Below are 19,244 nucleotides of genomic sequence, written 5' to 3' on the forward strand. Positions count from 1 at the left end.
TTTAAGGATTTAAATGATATAACAACAATTAATAGTTTGCTAAGTTTAAAGCTTATGAAAAATAAGTGCTTTAACTGATCTGTTTGCTTTATCTAGAGTCATAAAATCCAGGACGCAAGGAAGAGGTTTAATAACCTCAGGATGCCTTTAGGTTTTTATCACACTAGGAGAGTTGTTGTTGCGATTAGGACAGTTTTATTATTTTAAATTGCACATTCCTTTTAATATTGTCTTTATAGAATTAAAAGTGCAATGCAATATTTGCTACATTCAATTTTACTTATAATGGTCTGCTGCGGTGGTACGGCGGTAGTGTTGTTACCTCACAGCAAGAGGTTCTCCCGTTCGATTCTCGGCTTGGGAGTGCCTTCTGTGTGGAATCTGCATGTCCCCCCATGGTTGGGTAGCGTTCGAAAGACATGCGTGCCTTCGTTGAAGATTGGGCGTCGAGCTGGCATCTCAGCATTTCGTAAAAATCTATTGACAATCATTAGCAGAGTGGAGTTCCGCTGTGGCGACCCCTTACCGAAAGCCGAAAGACAAACAACAATGTATTTATAATGGAACTATGCAGTTACATTTCCTATTTAAATGGATCCGGATCATATGATTGCTGGGAGTGTATAAATACTAGTTAAATGGTTGATCACGTTGTCTGATGAAGTCTTAACATTATAAGACAAAAATGCTTATCAGTTATTATTGCAAATAAAGTTGTTTTTAGGACATCATGTGGCTTATTTTGGTTTATTTTAGTTGTCATGTTGGTGGATTGTGATTTGTGGCAAGAAAGAACTAAAGATGGCACAGGCAAATTTCCTATGATTAGATGCTCTCATAGCCAGGTTAAAGTGTGCCAAAGCACTGGAAGTTGGCTAGATATCTGACTTTCAATGACAGAAGTCCCATGAGTTAGTACTACAACACTCAACCATACAATGAACGTTGACTGCAAGGATTAAAGTTCTGTTCCCCAAGGTACCAGAGTGTAATTTGAGCTTGGGGTGTAACGTTTCGCCTAACTGGTGAAAGTCCCTGTACACAGGAAGAGTGAATAACTTCATCAAGGGAAAAAAATGGTTGCTTTACCTTGGTTCAAAGGAGCTATGAAAATTGGGTTGGCTTTGCACAGTTTTGTTTTGAGAAATTCTTTCTGAATCAGAGGAAATGGAGGAAAAGTACACAGCAGAGTGAGTACATATAAAATGAGTAAGTGACAACTTTGCATATCACCATATTAGGCATGAGGAAAACAACAGTTTGTGGCTGACTTTTAAGATGCAAGGCAAACAGGCCCACCTTTGCGCACCTTCTTTTGTGCAAATAATTTAAATATCAAAGAATGTAGCTTTTATTTATCAATCAGGCTTGATTATCTGCTGAAAGCCTGACAAAATGGTTCTGCAGCCTTGGTAGAAGAACTGTCAATAGTTGGAGGAGTGTATTTAATTTAATAGATTTATTAACCGGGTAAGGGAACTTTCCTCTCCTGGACCCCTTTTTGGCCATGACTCAGGCAACAAGGACAGGGTTATGTGCATACATCCATATTGACAGTTTAGTTTAGCCAACCAACCAACCCCTACATTCCTGATAGGTTAGGAAAATGGAGTCCATAAAGAAAACCTATGCAAACAAAATGGAATGGTCCACTGCCATCTGTAAAGTCTCTCTGTACAGCTAAAAAAGTCTGATCCCTTTGCATGCTCTGTACAGCTAGAAAAATCTTATTCCCCTTGCTTGTTGACAACAACTGCTAGCATTGCTTTGATGATGGCAAGAAGGAAGCTGTCCAGAAAGTCTGGATCTGAAAACCGTTTTCATTTCATTTGGGCTGAAGCAAGACTACTTGCCTTGAAATAAAGATATTGTTCATGGAGTCCATTTCAACAGTACTGAATAATCTGTTTTCAGCTGCTGAGTTACTGATAATTGAAGCAAAAGGCTTCCTTTTGGTTAGGTTGACAGGTTCCATCCATCAGCAAACTCTCAATGACAGTAGGAATGTAATTACCATTCCAGGAATTCTTGTTCAACAGAGGACCTTGCTTTGTCTTTCTTTCCAGTGTGTAACAATGTCATCTGCTGGGTGACCAAACAAATCCTGAGTAACAGCAGCATTTAGCACCTGCACTTTTATATTATCGGGAAAGCATTCAGTACTGAAAGTGTAGCTATGTGATAAACTCAATATAAATTGTGCATATTTGAATACAGAGATTACTGCTGCAGCATAATTCATTATAGATGGAAATCAGCTTCATCAGAGGTCCATCAGTCTTGCCCATATTTCAGGGCTGAAGACATCCCCCAGCATGGGACTAGCTGTCTCCCTACACCGAAGGAAACAAGGAACACTGCCACACAGCCTCATCTTCATCTTTATTATTATTTTTTATGTGAAAATAAGATAGAAACTGATGTTACCAAGCATTTCTGTAATTCTGAGCCTATACAGTAATTACTGGACAGGACTGCAACTAAAATTGCACCTTACCCAGACTACGACAGTTGAACAGAGAGGTGGGAAGGAAGAGAGAAAGAGGAGGGACTTCTAATATTGGGGATTCATTGGTGCCAGGGAGTCGGAGGGAAGCAGCCTATGCTACAGCAATAAATCCCCATTATTCTGACATTTACTGTACTGGGATTATTTCACACTAATGTACTATGTTAGTCAGTGATTACTGATTGCAATATCATCATGGAAGGAAAACAGTATAAATGTACTATGACCTCGGATAACTTAAACAAGGTGGGAGAGCCAGCATGTCCTGCAAAGACTGCAATGGCAAATGCTCCTCTGCTCTGCTGCTGGAGTAACAATCTAGCTTGCAATGCCTGCTGAATGTGTGAATGGAAACCTAGATGGCAGTAGCAACAGAGTGATGGATGCCACCAGGCTTGTAACTTCAACAAAGGTTATGTCCATGGGAGGGATGGCCAAAGTTCTCAGAGATAATGCCCCCCAAGCCCATTCCATGCCTAGAGACAAGTACTACCCCAAGTGCCACATAATCTCTTTAAAAATAGCCTTGTCCTATCAGGAGCTGAAGGAAATCATGAATTAAGAACCAAGACTGATCAAACAGGAAGCAATGAGCACAATCCCCTACCAATCAACTGTCCAGATCATGCAAGAACTCTTAGAAAAACGTAAGGAACACATGTGGAAGGATACTGAATGTTGCATGGCAGAGAAGCTCAGTCCAACACATGGAATACATTAAGGAGGGCCAATTTCAAATTATCCAATCCTTGTGAAAATCTTTATGCATGCATGTATGTATGTGAGAGACAGTGTGCGCGTATATATATATATATATATATATATATATATATATATATATATATATATATATATACACACACACACACACACACAAACATATATATATATATATATATATATATATATATATATATATATATATATATATATGAAATTTCTGATCCAGGTATTTATGTCTATCAGAGACATAACACCATGGAAACTAATCAGCCAGAACTTAATGACCAGATACAGTTACTGAAGTTAGAGGTCTAAAATGGCAAAGCAACCAGCCATCTCACTCAAACCTAAACAGGAGTTAAAACCCTTGTCCTTGTTCTGAAGGTGGGAAAGTCTCTATGCCCTTTCTGAGAAGTAAACTCTGGGTCTGTCACAAAATCTCAGTAGAGACAGATAAATGCATGAATGCAGTCCTTTTTAGGTGGCCATACTCAAGAACTCGAAGGTAACTGAGACCACTTTAATGAACCCATTTATCCTTTGAGATGGTTATTCATGCCAGGGAAAACAAGGACTATGGGAGGTCCCATATAACAGTCAATACAACTACATACGAGTCAGAGTAGTCATCTTGGGCAGTTCAGCAAGTACCGTCAGGAAAGAATGCATAGAAGCCATCCTAGATTAACAAAACCTCAAAAAGGCCATCAGAATTCATAAAATTTCTCTGCTATGACAAGATAAACCAAATCATGACAGAACTTGTATAGTAATCCCCAAAACCCATGAACTAGGTTTCAGGGTGAGGAAATCAAGGTTATCCTTTAAGGTGGAAAGCCACACCCATGCCATCCTGGCAGATGATGCTTAACATGACTGACTGTACTAATGTAATAGCTATGGCAACAACAAATGGGATGTATGGTACTACTTTGGGGATACCATAAACTAAACCATGACCAACTCCTTGAAACCAGAATCAGGAAGAGCTGAAAGCTTTTCCAGTGCCCGACTTGGCAAGGAGGACTGGACTATGGACAGCTGAATTAAACAGTTGGAGGATCTAAACTGAAATACAGCAAAAAAGATGACTTGTTTGCCTATACTGGCCAGTGCTTTAGACTCCTTTTGGCAGCAAGCTAGCAAACCCTGGTAACTGGGTTTTGTGCTGGAAAAATCTATACCCTGTTTTCTACAGGTTACAGAGAGGCAATCCATGCCTGGCAAACAAGGCATACTCAGATCAAGCTCTGATGGACCAACATCAGAACCACTAGATCCAGGGATTTAAATTTTGCTCCTGACAAAGACATGGTGGCAAGACAGATGCGTCCCAATAGTTCCCCATGCTCTGGAACAGGCTCCCCATCTATGTGAAGCAGAGTCTATCCCTAACCCTACTTAAGCGTAATCTTGACCAATGGATGACCACATTTCTGATAGACAAATGCAGAGAGCAATGCCCAAAATAGAAACTTCCTAACTAAAAATGTCTATGATGCACAAGGACACCACTGGGTTGGGTTGCACGACTAGGCTTATAAAGGCCCTGGTGGTCATTAGCCTAATATATATCTATGAACTTATACTGAAATCCTGCTCTAGTATGCCTAACATGACTGCACTCCATTCAGCTGAGGCCTTATAGAGCATCTGCCTTCATGAAAGATGCAGAAATTAGGCACTTCCAGTTACAGCCAAGGAGTTCAATAAGTGTAAGGCCCTAGGTTCACACCATCTTCCAAAGATACTCAAGGTGTTTCTGGGGAGGAGGAAATGGAGCCCAATGCTACTTTAAGGTGGACTTCATGACATTCAAAGGTTTCCACAAAGAAAAGCAGATGGGTGCAGCTGTTTCTGAGACAATGGTTTTCAGGCCTTCAAACTATATACAGCAAGCAGTGGTAGAAGGAGCCCTTCCTAACCTCTCCTTCAATTTTGGACATGCTGTATATTTTTCTATCGTTTTTGCTGACCAGGTTAGTCCCACTAGGCTTTGATTCTTTCCCGGGGAGACCCTTGCATGGACAAAATGAGTAGTGTTTAGCATACTACGGAGATACACCAGATGTTTGGGTGACAGAGCACCACTGCCTCCAGAGACACCAGCCAAACGTAGGGAGAGGACTTGAGAGGTCAGTACTGGAACACGTTCTCTGTAGCTGTACTTATGCATTAGCATTCATAGATCCAACAACACTTCAAACATTGCCACAGGCCTGGGGGGGACACATGGGACTGGGAAGTGGGAATCAAGGGACTCCCATCATCCAAGGTAAAAGAACCCTGCTGGACCCAGAGGACAGGAGAGAAGAATCACCAATCTTAAGGCTGCCATTAAGTTACAGCCAAGTGATTAAAGGGTCCACATTTGGGTCTGACTTGCTGACTGGCTGGGAAATTGGCAATAGCCACACCCTGGTCTACAACAGTCTCTCAAAGGATTTGTTGATGGTACATTTCCCCCAGTCCCCACTTTGCCAAAGCAGATGGGAAAAAAAACCTGAGCACTTGGTAGTCATGGAAATACAGATGACACCTCCAGGAAAGTGCAACTAAGGTCTGCCCCCATTTCCTTAGCCTTTTCATAGTACTCTAGTAAGGGCCAGAGGCTGTGCCTGCAGATCCCCGAGACAGGTATATTAAACAGCCTCAATTCTCTCTGAAGAGATAGGCCAGAAGCTTCTCCCTCTTACATTGTGGATGGCTAGGTTCAATCACTGGCATTTAAGGTACATCACACACTGCTATTCCTTTCCCAGTAACAGATACAATGCAGGCAGAGATACTAGATTGCTATATAGTGGATATATGAACACAGGCTTCCGTGCTTTAACTATTGAATATATAAACTATTTATGACAAATGTTAGTACCAAAGTCTGACCTGTGTAAATAGCAGTAAGGAACTGATGAGCTCAGAGGCAAGAATTGCTCTGCTGTGCATAGTGCTCCTGTATGCAACAGCAAAAGGAACATGCAACATTCCTGCTCTCACCAGTGTATGTGGAATCTTTACTAAAGCCCACAAGGAGGTTTCCCATTATTAGATCAATACTGCACTACCTCCAGACGGACTAATGTTTGAAAACTAGGTTGAGTTTGTCACAGTTTAAGTAATGTACTAGTCTGGCTTTTACAGTGCATTTTAATCACAAAAAAAAATCTAATACAGAATCTACTGTTAAATAGTTGACTATACAACACTTATGATGCTCTCTACAGTCTAAAACCATCATTGTATGTGACATTTTTTCAAATTCAAGTTCAGAGATGAATCTTTTAATCACTGTTTCTTATTAAACATTTAACACGGCTATTCACTTTGTATACAACTCACATTATCAATAACATTCAGCTGTACTGTGAAAAACGCATCAATGTACCCCCCTCAACAGAATCAGGTTCCACTTTGAAGTGCCTATGAAACTAGTTAGATTACAGTTAGTGCATCTTTTTTGAAGTCTAAGAGAAATAAGTACATAAAAATACAATGTGTCTCCTTCCACCAAATTACCTTCTGCCAGGCAATTTTTAAAGCTTCATTCTTTTTCTGATCCAGTTCTTCAATAGTCAAAAGAATCTTGGCTTTATCATTTTCAACAATTCTTTTTTTCTTCATTAAATCATTGTACTAAACAAAAAGGTAAAAGAATCAGGATTAATGATTGCCACAGCTTCTATTTAGTCCAAATATAGTTATTACTGTATGGTACTGTAGTGTAAAGCAAGTAAACAGATCTGTCAGATTTTCTTTACAGTACTCAGAGAAAAGGCTTTTCTAAGAACATTCTAACAGTCATAGATTGAGAAAGGTTATAAATGACATGGTTATGAAGCATATTAGTAGTGTATGATGCCTTCTTGCTGAACTTGGGCATCACTAAATTGCAGATAGCTCAAACAAAAATTTAAATTATATATATATATATATATATATATATATATATATATATATATATATACTGAAGTGCTCAATTAATCACATTCTTACCATATCAGCCGATGCAAGTGCACCCACTTCCTTAGCAGATTTTCAGATTTGATGCCCTTTCTTTCCTTTAGCTCATCTATTTGTCTCTGAACATCCCACGTGTGGTAACATGCATGCCTTCCACTAGCAAAACTGATCTCATCTGCACATCGGAAAGCCCAGTTGTGTAAGTAAACTTATCACAACAGCAAGTGTTGTACTGGATCACTGCTATAGTAGCCTAAGCTATTTTGGGTATTACCACCCTCCCCCCACACCGTACAGATTCCCACAGCTTTAAGTATCCTCCATACACTCCAACTACCAGAAGCACTCAATACGCTTCTTCTAAAAGGAGTTGTAGAGCCAATTTACTTAACTTATGTTGCCCAGGATAGAGGCAAAAACCCTGTATACTTGCACTAACAAAGTGAAACAACTATATACAAAGGGGTGCAACAGTAATTTCCACAAATAATCAAGAACCAGACTCAACTGGGCCTGAAAAGGGTCCTGGTTCTTTGAGTGGCAGCAATTAGAAATTTTTTTTCCATTTGCCCATATATGATCTTCAGTTGGCAAGCCTTTTCATCCTCTAATACCTGCTGCATTGCCCCCCCCCACACACACACACACAAAAGAAAGCCTAAAAGGTTATTAACATTCCATAATCCAGACAGCTATCGGAAGCATTTTCAGATTAGGGTGCATCAAGCTCCCAGTCTTGTGTGAGTAAATCTGGTCTGTGAGGAAGACTTGTGGTAGTTGCCCCTCAGAAGAGTGGAACGAAGGGAGAAAGTACAGATGTTTAAAATCTTACCATAATAGATATCCTTCCCTTTGCTGTTGCAGTACTCCTTACTTTAGGGATCTCTGCCAAGGGCAGTCTACCAGTCTTGTATGTCACACATACGCCCCCCTTCACAGCATAGGGCATAAATCTGACGTATGGACGTACCTACTTCAGAACTGAAATGCCACAGGAGGAACAGTCCAAGCAGCGAAGAAGAAAACTGTGCAACAGGGGGGGGGGGGTATGCAAAAACAAGAAAGAAGCAAAGAGAAGGGGGAGGAGGTAGAAAATGACAGAAAGTGGATCCAGGTTATAAGCAAGACACCAATCTCTTCCATTTGAACAAATAGGATTTCCTGGCCTCCTGCAGAACCCAAAGCACATCCACAGAAAAAAGGTGCATAAAAGGGAACAAAACTCCATCACCAACAGTGCCAGTTGAAGACTGGACAAGTGAGAAGGATAAGAGACCCCTTTGTCCTGTGTGAGTAGGTTCACCTGGTGAGGTAACTTGTGATGATTACCCTTTTCCAAGTGCAGAAGAGTGAATCAATGCTATCTGGCCAAAATGGAGTCACCAACAAGATCTTCGGAGAGTCTTGTTCTATCTTGAACAGGATCGTCGGTATGAACAGGGGAGGGAAGGTACAAAAACACCCCCTTCCAGGAAAAAAAAATAAATAAATAAAACAGCGCATCCACCTTCCAAGCCAGAGGACATGGGACTCTGGTGCAAAAGACAGGAAGTTGCCTGTTCAGAGAAAAGGCAAAAAGATCTAATTGAGGAGTACACCACTGATGAACAACAATGTCCTAAATCACATCTATGTGAAACATCCAGTCATGAGATTGTGCTATGGACCTGCAGAGACAGTCTGCCACAAAATTATGTTCTGAAGGAATATGAACAGCCTGAAGAGTCACCTGATACTGGACAGTCAAAGCCCAAACCTAAAGAGCTAATCTGCACAAGTAATAAAACAGTGCCCCCCCCCTGTTTGTTTGTACCACATCACTGTGGTATTGTCTGTAAAGTTTTGAGGGGCCCTGGAAGGAATACAGAATAGAAGGCTTGAACAGCCAAGGTGGAGAGCTCTCATCTCTTTGATGCTGATGTGGTCTTTCCTCTGACCTTCACAGGGCCACAAAAAGCCCCCTGGATTGAGAGACAGTTGATGAATCCACCACTGAAGCTCTAGCTTGCGGCATGGAAGAGGAGGAATTGTGAAGTACAAAGAATGAGAATGTTGAAGCCAGAATTACTTTAGAAACCAGTATAGCTTTCTCATAAGAAGCCTGGCTAGAAGCAGCAAGGAATGGTGGAAGTTATGTATCCCATAGCCCTTAGAAACCCCCTGGCTGTAATGGAGACCAGAGGAAGAAGGGATAAAAAAAAAAGGCAAATCAGAGTCAAAGCCTTAGCAGGCGGCAGGGATGTCAGCATAGGAATGGTCTTGCAGCCTCCATCCAAGAAAAACATGAACCTATCAAGGAGTGAGGAAGGATTTTTGGAAATTTACTGTAAACCCTAGAGTCTGCAAGGGGCAAATAGTGTAGTGGAGGTGCTGATGCAGGAGGGTCTCCGGAGTGGAAGTTTGAATGAGCAGGGTATCCAGATAAGGAAAGATTTGTATTACTCTCATTCTGCTAAAAGCAATCACAGGAGTGAGGCATTTAGTGAAAATCCTTGGGGCAGTAGGGAGGCCAAAGGACTAAGCAAATAACTGAAAATGCAAAGAAGAAAGAGAAACGCAAACATTTCCTGAAATAGGGATAAATAGGGATATAGAGATAGGCATCCTCGAGACCCACAGAGAAAATGAAAGCCTGAGGTAGAAGAGGAAACAAGGTTTGAAGGGATAGCATTCAAAAGGAAGGCAACTTTAGAAAGGTGTTGTAGCTGAGAAAGATCCAGAATGGGTTTCCAGGCACCTTGTTTCCTGGGAACCAAAAACATTTTGGAATAAAGCCACCAACCATGTATGCCAGTATAGTGATGGCAAAGTTTGAAATTGATTACATATATAATCATTCTTTTTTTTATATTACAGGTAGTTAAATATTTCAGATACATTGAGGATTTAAATTTTTATGGGATGGTGACTGTTCTAACATTCAGTTTTTTTACACAAGATACACAAGTGAATATTTATGGTTTACAATTTGATGGTATACAAACAGGAACGCATATAACTTTTTTAGATCTTGAATTATCAGTTAATTTAGATGGTGGTCTCTGCACCTATATATACAGAGGAAGCCATATCGTGGTAACTTGTTCTTATATGGCACGAGTTGCCACCCTATGCATTTAATGTTTATGTTACCTTACAATTAATTTTTACAAATAAATAATTTATGTAGTGTAAATAGTGTATTTGAGAAGGAAATACAAAGTACTGTGGATATGTTCAATAATAGGGGATACGACAAGAAAATAGTTTTAGATTCCAGGTTAAAAGTAATAGAAAAATGTCTTGGTACCCCTATTATTAGTAATTGTAATACAAGTTTTTCAAGTTTTGGTATTAATTTAAAGAAACAACATAAGATTAGAAATACTGGAAGAGAAGTGTATTTTGTTATAACGTATAATGTCGTGACTGAGAAGATAGTGAAGGCCATGTTATTGAAGGATAACAATTTAGTAAATATTCTCCAAGACCATGTAAATATTTCTTATAAGAGAGGTAGAACTTGGCGGACATGGTGGTTAATAATAACTTCATACTGCCGAGAATATTTTGTATGATAATGTTTCCCCATACGTAGGAACAATATCTTGTAAGCATTGTTCTATTTGTGATCGTGTGGTGGCACATTTTCCAAAAATTAATGGTATTAAATTTCATTTAAGTGGAAATTATACATGTAATACTACAGGTGTAGTATATGTATTAAAATGCTCTTGCAATTTATTTTATATTGAAGAGACAGGCTGTTCCTTTAAAAAAAGGCTTCCAAGAACATATCAGGGATTTAAAAAAAAAAAAATTAGATAGCCCATTAGGGGTGCATTTTTTTAAAATTCCATGATGCTAACTCAGGGTGTGTGTTGGAACAGGTTCACTTATTTTGGGGTGAATGTGTTGATATTAAAACAAAATTATTACAAAAATGAGACTATCTTAAAGTATAATACTTGGGAACCGTTTGGTCTTAATAAAGAATGCAACAGGAAGTAGGTTATCAATTAATTTTAATTTAATTTATTTTAATTGAATAAATGTATAATTAAGGTAAATGTATATTTAAATGGATGTCTATTACAAGTCTGACTCTTGGAAGGCTACTTGCTGAGGCGCCAAGTTTGGATTAAAAGTGTTTATTCAGTGGCTGAGCTGTACTTCAATTTCAGAATAAAACTCCTTTCTCTTTTGAAGAGCAGAATCTGCTTGGGTGGTGCCTTGAGACAAAAGGCTCTGAAGAACATCGGGGATGGGGTTAGCTGTTCCTGAGGAGATTAAGAAATGCACACAAAAAAAGGAATGGCTTTCCATACCATGTTAATACCCCTGATGAATAACAGACAGAACCCAAGAATCTTGGGTGATCCTTAACCACTTGTGAAGAGATACGGAAAGACAAAGCGATAAAGGAACTTGACTTGGGTGGGAGGTAAGAAGATAGTCGGACAGAACCTGGCTTATCTGGAAGAGAGGCTTCAAAGCTGTAGGAATCTGAGAAGACTTAGCAGGAGCAGCCCTTCTAGTGCCCTTTTTACCTTTGGGAGAAGGGCAAGACTAACTAAATACAAAGAGACAGGTTTGGAGGGATAATTCCTCTGAAATTTAAGACGGGAATCAAAAATATATTTAAATTCCTGCAAGGACTTGAAAAGCTCAGTAGCAGCAAACCAAAGACATTTTTATTGTCAAGAAGAGCATCTATCAATTTAGACTTAATATCAGCAGCAGGAGCGGCCCTAGTTTAACTGGTGCCCTAGGCAAAAGGGCTCCATGGCGGCCCCCACCACACTACCTGGTGCCCCCATCCTGGTCTACCTACACCAAATAAATACTGGAAAAGTGCCCCTGCTAGACCAGTGCTCTAGGCGGGCGCCTAGTTGGCCTATGATCATCAGGCAAAGGCTGGAGGCGAAGCTAAGAATAACATCTTAATACAGGAACCAAAGGCAGCAGCTCTAGGAGAAACACTGGCTTTCATCATAATTGCATGTAATAGAATGGCAGGCTACCTGAGAAGAGGATAACAGCAAAGAGAGGGCTGAAACCTTCCCCTCAGTAAGGAAGGTCAGAAATAACCTGAAAGGCCTGGGACAGGAGAGCTAAAACACACCTGGGCATATGGGTCTGGCAATTAATAACCTGAAAGGTATGGGTAGCAGCAGTGTACACCATTTTGCCTAACCTTTTCATGACCCTACTGTCCTTGGCAGAAGGAATTAATTTAGTGTCAGGTAACATTTGGAAAATTTGTCTGAAGACACAGAAACAAAGGAATCAGCAGAAGGATATTTGTAAAGAGACTTACAATAATAAGGCAACTTATAAAACTTACCAGTTTTTAGGAGCTGGGGGCTGAGACACAGGAGCCTGAGAAGCTGATGAAAAAGTGTCCAACAAGGCAGCAAGGACAGGAGGGATATCAGAAGTTAGGAGACTGTCTGGAGGAGTTCAATAATACCTCTTTTGGACATCAGAAACCTGAGCACAAGCCTCCATTTAAAAAATTCCATCATCCGAAAAATAGTACCCCCAAATGAAAGCTCTTCAAAATGAAAATCTTGACTAACGCAGCCCTCCTCCTCAGAACCATATTCTAGTGGAGAAGGAATCTGAGAGGAATAAGCTAACAACTCCCATGTGAAATCCTGCCACTCACTCTGAGGAAATAAATTTTTTCTTTTTTTCTTCAAGGGGACATCAGCCGTAAAGATCTTAGGAGGTTCGGACCCTTGCCTACATTCAATGTAGTAGGAATCTCCTTCCTTGACGAGAATCTCTGGAAGAGTCAGATGGTATAAATGCATTTCAGGATATGCTTTGTCACCTGAGAAGCAGATACCACAAAAACATTTAATAAATTCTTTACCTCAGAAGACAGAAGGTTAACCGTTAACTTCTGCATATTCTCAAAAGACAGAAGAGGAAACTGACATATGCACTTAAGTTAAAAGAGCAGATTTTCTACCCCAACTTATCCCCTGCTTTCCCATCTTTGTCAGTAGGAATAGGATTAGTAGCAGTAACCTGTTTAGCAGCCAAAGCTTTGGTTAAAGAAATGACAGCTGTGTCTGCCTTAGGTTCAGAAAACAGCTGCTTGTGGGTCTGGGGCATCTTATATAACCCTGTAATCTCTCTCAGGGGGCTAAAGTGTGCAGCTTTAGGCATCTATATGCAAATCATAATACATTCTGTGAAATGGGAACTTCATTCTGATCCCACTGAAACATCTCTTTCAAGTGGAAATTCCGAAACAAAACTGTCTTCAGAATAAGAATGCTCAGACTGAGAACAAACACCCACTGTATACTCCCCTCCCCTTCCACTGACTGCTATTCTCAATGGAAAATCCTGTCAAAAGGAGAAGGAACCATTTTCCTTTTTCTAACAGCTGGTCGAGAAGATCAGGAAAAAGCAGTAATCAGTTGCTTGGCAAATCCCAGTAAATCTGCCCTCTACATACATACAAATATTTCAAGCACAGACATTAATGCCCTTCTAGCTTGCCAGTATGGAAAAAGAAAGAAATAGGTTGACAGTTTTTCTCATGAAGCACGTTATCCCTAAAAAATGATGGGCTCTTAGGTACACTGCAAGCACTTCCAAAACCCCCTCCTTGCAATGTGAAGGACCCTTCACCTGCCACTTTCACAAACATGGTTCTCTTTTGCCTATTAAGTATACCCCTACAGCAGTACAGGATGTGGCTAACCCCCAGTCTTTAGAGGCTTGAAGACATCACCAAGAAAAGCAGGGGAACAAGATGGGTGGTCTGAGGAACAATTATTGGCCACAGCAGTTTCATCCACTAGTGGCTGAGGCAAACTAGAAACCAGACTAACCACTGAAGGCTCCTTAAATTTTTTTTCTCTTTTTGTGCTCTGGGGAAGGAAGAATCACAGAGACAGAGTGAGCCATTAGTTAAGTAGGGAAAGAGGTCTAAAGAGCGAGTAGTGAAGCCCAGACGAGTTGGTATGAAGAACAGCAGAGAAAAGGTTCTGACTGAAGTTGAATATTGAAAGTCAGAAGCACAACATCCTACCCCCAACACAAAAAACTTCAACAAAAATGCTAGTTTCAAAGAGTGAACGTTTCCTCACAAAATGTTTATACCAGCACCAACATAACTCTGTTTTCCTAGTGCAGTAACAGTCCAAATCACCTTGTTTCTTAGTAAAAGCAACAAGTATATATTATTTTCGGTTGCAAACATTATACATTACAAGCCATGCTGACACAATTGTAGTTGCAAACATTAGACATCACTTATCTATCCAGTCACTGTCAATTATATAGTACATTAAAATTGTGCTTTCTTTTAAATCTCGTTCCTCCTCTGCATGTATTGTTCCCTAAATTACTATTTTTTCTTATGCAATTTGCTCCTACCTTTTTCTAAAGATCCCAATTTCAGTTATTTTATGAATGTTACTTTACTCCCTACTTCTAGTAAAGTTACTTTAGACTTTGATTTCCATTTTCTAGTAATTGCTTTTTTTTGGCAACCACCATAATTAGACTCAGCAAGGTCTTGCTATGTCTAGGCAATTCCGATTCTGTACTAAAGCTCAAAAAATAATTTTCTTAGTTGCAACAATTTACTCACCCAGTATCTGACAAAGCAGTCTGCAGGGAATCTTTAAAGTCTTTCAACCCACTGCACTCTCAGAAAACATCTTCCCAGTTACCTCTTTCTTCCCCATCACACCTCCAACATTTGCTGCCTACCCAAGGAAAAATTCTTTGGCTTCTACTTCTGATATAAAAATACCTACATAACCACTTCCAAAGATCCTAAATCTTCTAGACTTTGCTGCATATTTGGGAGACATGCATACACATATCTCGCCATTGTTTCTTTGTGAATTGCTCATCCAGTCACTCTTCCCAATCCTTTCTAACATCCTCTGATTGATTCTCATAATTATCATGCAATATTTTATATGCTGTACTAATTATTCCTTTAACAGCAGCTTATGCTCTAGATTCAAATAAAAACTCCACCAGTGCTGGCCTTTTGTTTAGGACCCCTCTATTTCTTTCTCTTTGCCTATACTCTTGATATCAATCCTCGATAGAGAAGGCAATGTTTAACCTGCAGTCCAAATAAATTCTTGGCTTTTTCTCATTCTATTAGCTTTTATGTCTCTAGTAATTTGCTTCCAATACCTTGGTTCCTTTCGCCAGTTGTTTCCAATAAATTCCAGCCCCCTCTTGCCTATATCCCTAACTGCAGTCATCCCTATCGGCAGAATCTCCTTTCTCCATTCCTAAATTGGCTTAGTTGTTAAAATACTTTCTGCTACTTTATATTACTTTCTGTATGATTACGGTTATTCTCCTTAAAGGTCTGCAGCAAAAATACCAGCCTCTCCTGGTTTCTTGAGCTTCCCCTCTTTTTTATCATTATCCAGACAAAATCCTTCAGCTCCTTATTAATTGCTTTCCACAGCTTCTCCTCTGGTTGATAAAAGTATGCCTGACCTGTATATAAGACTACAGGGACGAAAAAACATTTTAACTGCTTGCATTTTACTATATCTATATGACAGAGCTTCTATTTTCTCAGTTTTTGTATTATCTTTTGTTTAGTTTTTTTCCAACACATCCTTAGCTGCCACACCAGAATCATTTTAATCCATATTCCTAAATACTTCATTTTATCATGCCCCCATAAATATTGATACTGCTGAACCAATTTGTGTGTGGGTACATAATTTACTATTTCTTTTGTTTTAGCTTCATTAATTTTGTACCCTGAAAAGATCTGAAACTCTCTGAAAATGTTCCACAACACTGTAATGTCCCTTTCTGATTTTGTCAGGTGTAAAATAATACCATCTGCAAATACAGCCAGCATTTCTTTACTACCATACCAATTATATCTTTGAATTTCTGAGCTCCTTAATTTCTTTGCCAATGGTTTTAAATGCAATGCAAACAACAAAGGGGATAGAGGACAACCCTGCCTGGTTCCTCTGCTCAAGCAGAAAGTATCAGGCAGGACCCCCCACCCACTAATTTTCGCCTCAGATCCCCGATATAACCTCCTAACCAACCTTATAATTTTATCAAGAAATGCAACTGCTTCCACTGCCCTGCTCAAAGTTCCAGCTTACTCTGTCAAATACTTTCTCTAAATCAAGACCCACAAACAGTGGCCTTTTCTTAAATTCTACTTCCCTCTGGATCACCAATGTTCTGTTAATGTTGTCAAATGATTGCCTCCCCTCAAGAAAACCAGCTTGATCCATATCACACAATATAATCATGGTTTAGTATTGAAATGGGTCTGTATGAAGCTGGGTCTGATGGATCTTTACCCACTTTAGGTATTACAGTTACCACTGCTTTCTTCCAAGATGTTGGGACGTCTCTTAAAATACTGTTAAACAAAACCTTCCAGATCTTTTATCAGTTTTCTTTTCCTCCTAGCCTACAGACTTCCACAGGAATACCATCTATTCCTGGGGACTTTCCTGTAGATTGGTTATACATCACCATTTTTATCTCATCTCTTCCTATCCTAACTGTTGGCAACTGAGGCTCCGCCACCTCTAACAATGTCATATTTAATTCCTCCACAAACATTTCTATCTGTACCCTTTCTTGATTTCCATATTTATCTGCTCTATTCAAGCTTTCATAGAATTTGCAAAATATTTCAAATACTTCTACAGGATCTCTTATCTTCCTTGCTATAGGTTGCCTAAGCTTGCCGATAGGGCTTTCTACTTTCTGCTGCCCGGGTCACTGTGCTAAACATTTTGGTGCTCTAGTTATCAAAAAACAGTTACTCAACAGCAATCTTTCTAAACTCAGGCATATTTATCAAGGTAATCCCTTACTTTGTTTAGCATTCTGACGTTGCTCCTATTCTTGTTCTGTGGGATTTCTCCCTATTTTACAATACTTTAAAATTTGTCAATCCCTCTAAATTCTTGTTACTTCTTAACCGTATTTCCGTTTCTGTTTCCACACTATTTTTAAACTACACTTTAATTTTATCCCACTCCCTAGCTATATATTTTAAAAAAAATTCTACCTTCTCTAATAGCTCCTGAATAATGTCCACCTCACTACAACATATCAAAAACTTTTTCAGCGATTTACTCCAGGAAAATTACACCCTTTTTCTACAAACCCTGCAAAATCGTCAAGGATTTTATTACACTTTTAAAAGTCAAACCCCTACTGAAGGTGACAATCTGGAAGTAGAAAGCAGGTCAGTCAGTCAGGTGGTCTGAGCTCTACCAAACCTCTGTGGCAGCACTGTAAGCTTTGCAATGTTTGCCCCACAGATGACACCATTTGACAGCAGTAGAGACTGCCTCAACTGATTAAACTTTTTTTCCCAAACTACCAGCTGCATCTGGAAAGCACAGCTGCTGCTTGCAATGTGAACATAGCTAGACACATTGCTGTCAGTAACAAATCTACTTTACAGCAGATATTGCCAAGGCAGGTGGATGACACTGCTTTTCCCTCTTGTAAGGATGGGCGAACGAGCACTGTCTACTCACTCCCACCTTCCCAACCTGATCCCTCCAGCTCCCATGCCACTAATCCAACTGAAGATGGCTGGGGTGTAATCAAACCTCTGCATTTTTAAATAGAGTTTCATTAATGACTGTTGTGCTTGCCCAAATCTTTTTTCTCTGTGATCTCCTCATGTTGCTTCTTTTCATTCTTCTTCCCAATCTGTCAGACTCTCCAGTTCCTGCATTTTACCTTTCTAGTAGCATCTCCTGACATCAGTTTCTAAAAAGCTTTCTGTTTAGCGGGAAAGCAAGGAATTACTACTAATTCCACAACTGTAATTCCATCATTTTATGTATCCTTTGTTGACAGGGTTAGTCCCTCTAAGCTGGTGGCCTCTCCTCAGGGGATATCACAGGTGGTATTTATACTCCATGGGGAAATTTAGGATATTGGAAAACTTCCCTTTTTCAGTAGGTGCAGTGGGATCTTTTCCATCCACCGGAGCTACCACCAACTCAAGCAGATGGGTCCTCAGTTTAATGTCTCACCTGGAGCATGACATACTCATATTTGGGCATTCTCAAAGCACCATGGGGCCATTTTCATAGATCATTACTGCCTTGTCTATACTGATTCATGCCTAATACCTAGAGAATAATTGTGTGAAAACTTTTCTTCTCCTGTGATCTTGCCTTAGAAATCTACAAATCCCATTTGCTTGCAATCTCTTATCAAATAAACGCTCAACTATTGTTAACTTCACCTGTCTTGGATATATGTCCACATCAAAGACATGTAATAACATATTCCAACTCCTCATCAGAACTGCAAGGTCTTCCTTAAAGGCTATGATATGGGACAGCACATTTCATAGGGCTGTATACTGAAACAACTTGTAGTCAACATTTACAGATTAGTAAAACCACCCTAACCTTCTTTTAGACTCTCAATAACTTGCAGTTGCACCCACACTAATACACCCCTTTGGTAATTTCCCATATTCTTGCATACTCAAGTGTGCCTCCTGCAAACCAGTTATACCTGAAGAGTTGATAAATATAAACATTCTGTCCTTTTTCACTGGATTTGATAACACAATCCATCAGCATAACTTTAAATCTCTCTCAACGTGCAAGATTGTCCATTCCTTCTCAACCCATTCTAACAACTCACCTGGGCTACCCCCCCCCCATCCCACTTTCAAAACCATACAGTCCATGCTTATTTATTCCCACTGAACGCCTACAATGGAGTACAAGATTTCATCCCACTATAAACTTATAACCTACAGAACTAATAAAATACCTCACACACACAAACTAAAAAAGTAAACTCTGTAAACTAATAGTTTATCTATATAGACACAGATCTTCATATGGCTCTCCAAAGGTGGTGGCCAGAACTTCATAATAGATGATACTTATCTAGCTCAATGTACCATTTCATTCCAAGGGATTTCTAACTTTACCCTTCATAACAATTTTGTTAGTCTCTGGGAGAGGGATAAACCCAAACAGTTGCCTCTCTTTCAACCAAACCTCCACCTCTGTCAACCACCCACACCTTGTTCTACCATTTA

The 19,244-nt window shown here is 39.7% G+C and overlaps 1 protein-coding gene across 1 annotated transcript in view; it reads right to left on the reverse strand.

The window, feature by feature from the left end:
- The window catches only part of SMC2 (structural maintenance of chromosomes 2), a 1,579,182-nt gene that overhangs the window by 96,221 nt on the left and 1,463,717 nt on the right, over positions 1-19,244 (reverse strand). The window contains exon 24 of the mRNA XM_044060351.1: positions 6,749-6,865. Coding sequence (XP_043916286.1) covers positions 6,749-6,865 — 117 coding nt within the window. The remainder of the gene's footprint in view (positions 1-6,748; positions 6,866-19,244) is intronic.

The sequence above is a fragment of the Protopterus annectens genome, chromosome 2.part0 (assembly GCF_019279795.1).
Source record: "Protopterus annectens isolate FY-2018-M chromosome 2.part0, PAN1.0, whole genome shotgun sequence".
In the NCBI taxonomy this organism is placed as follows: Eukaryota; Metazoa; Chordata; order Ceratodontiformes; family Protopteridae; genus Protopterus; species Protopterus annectens.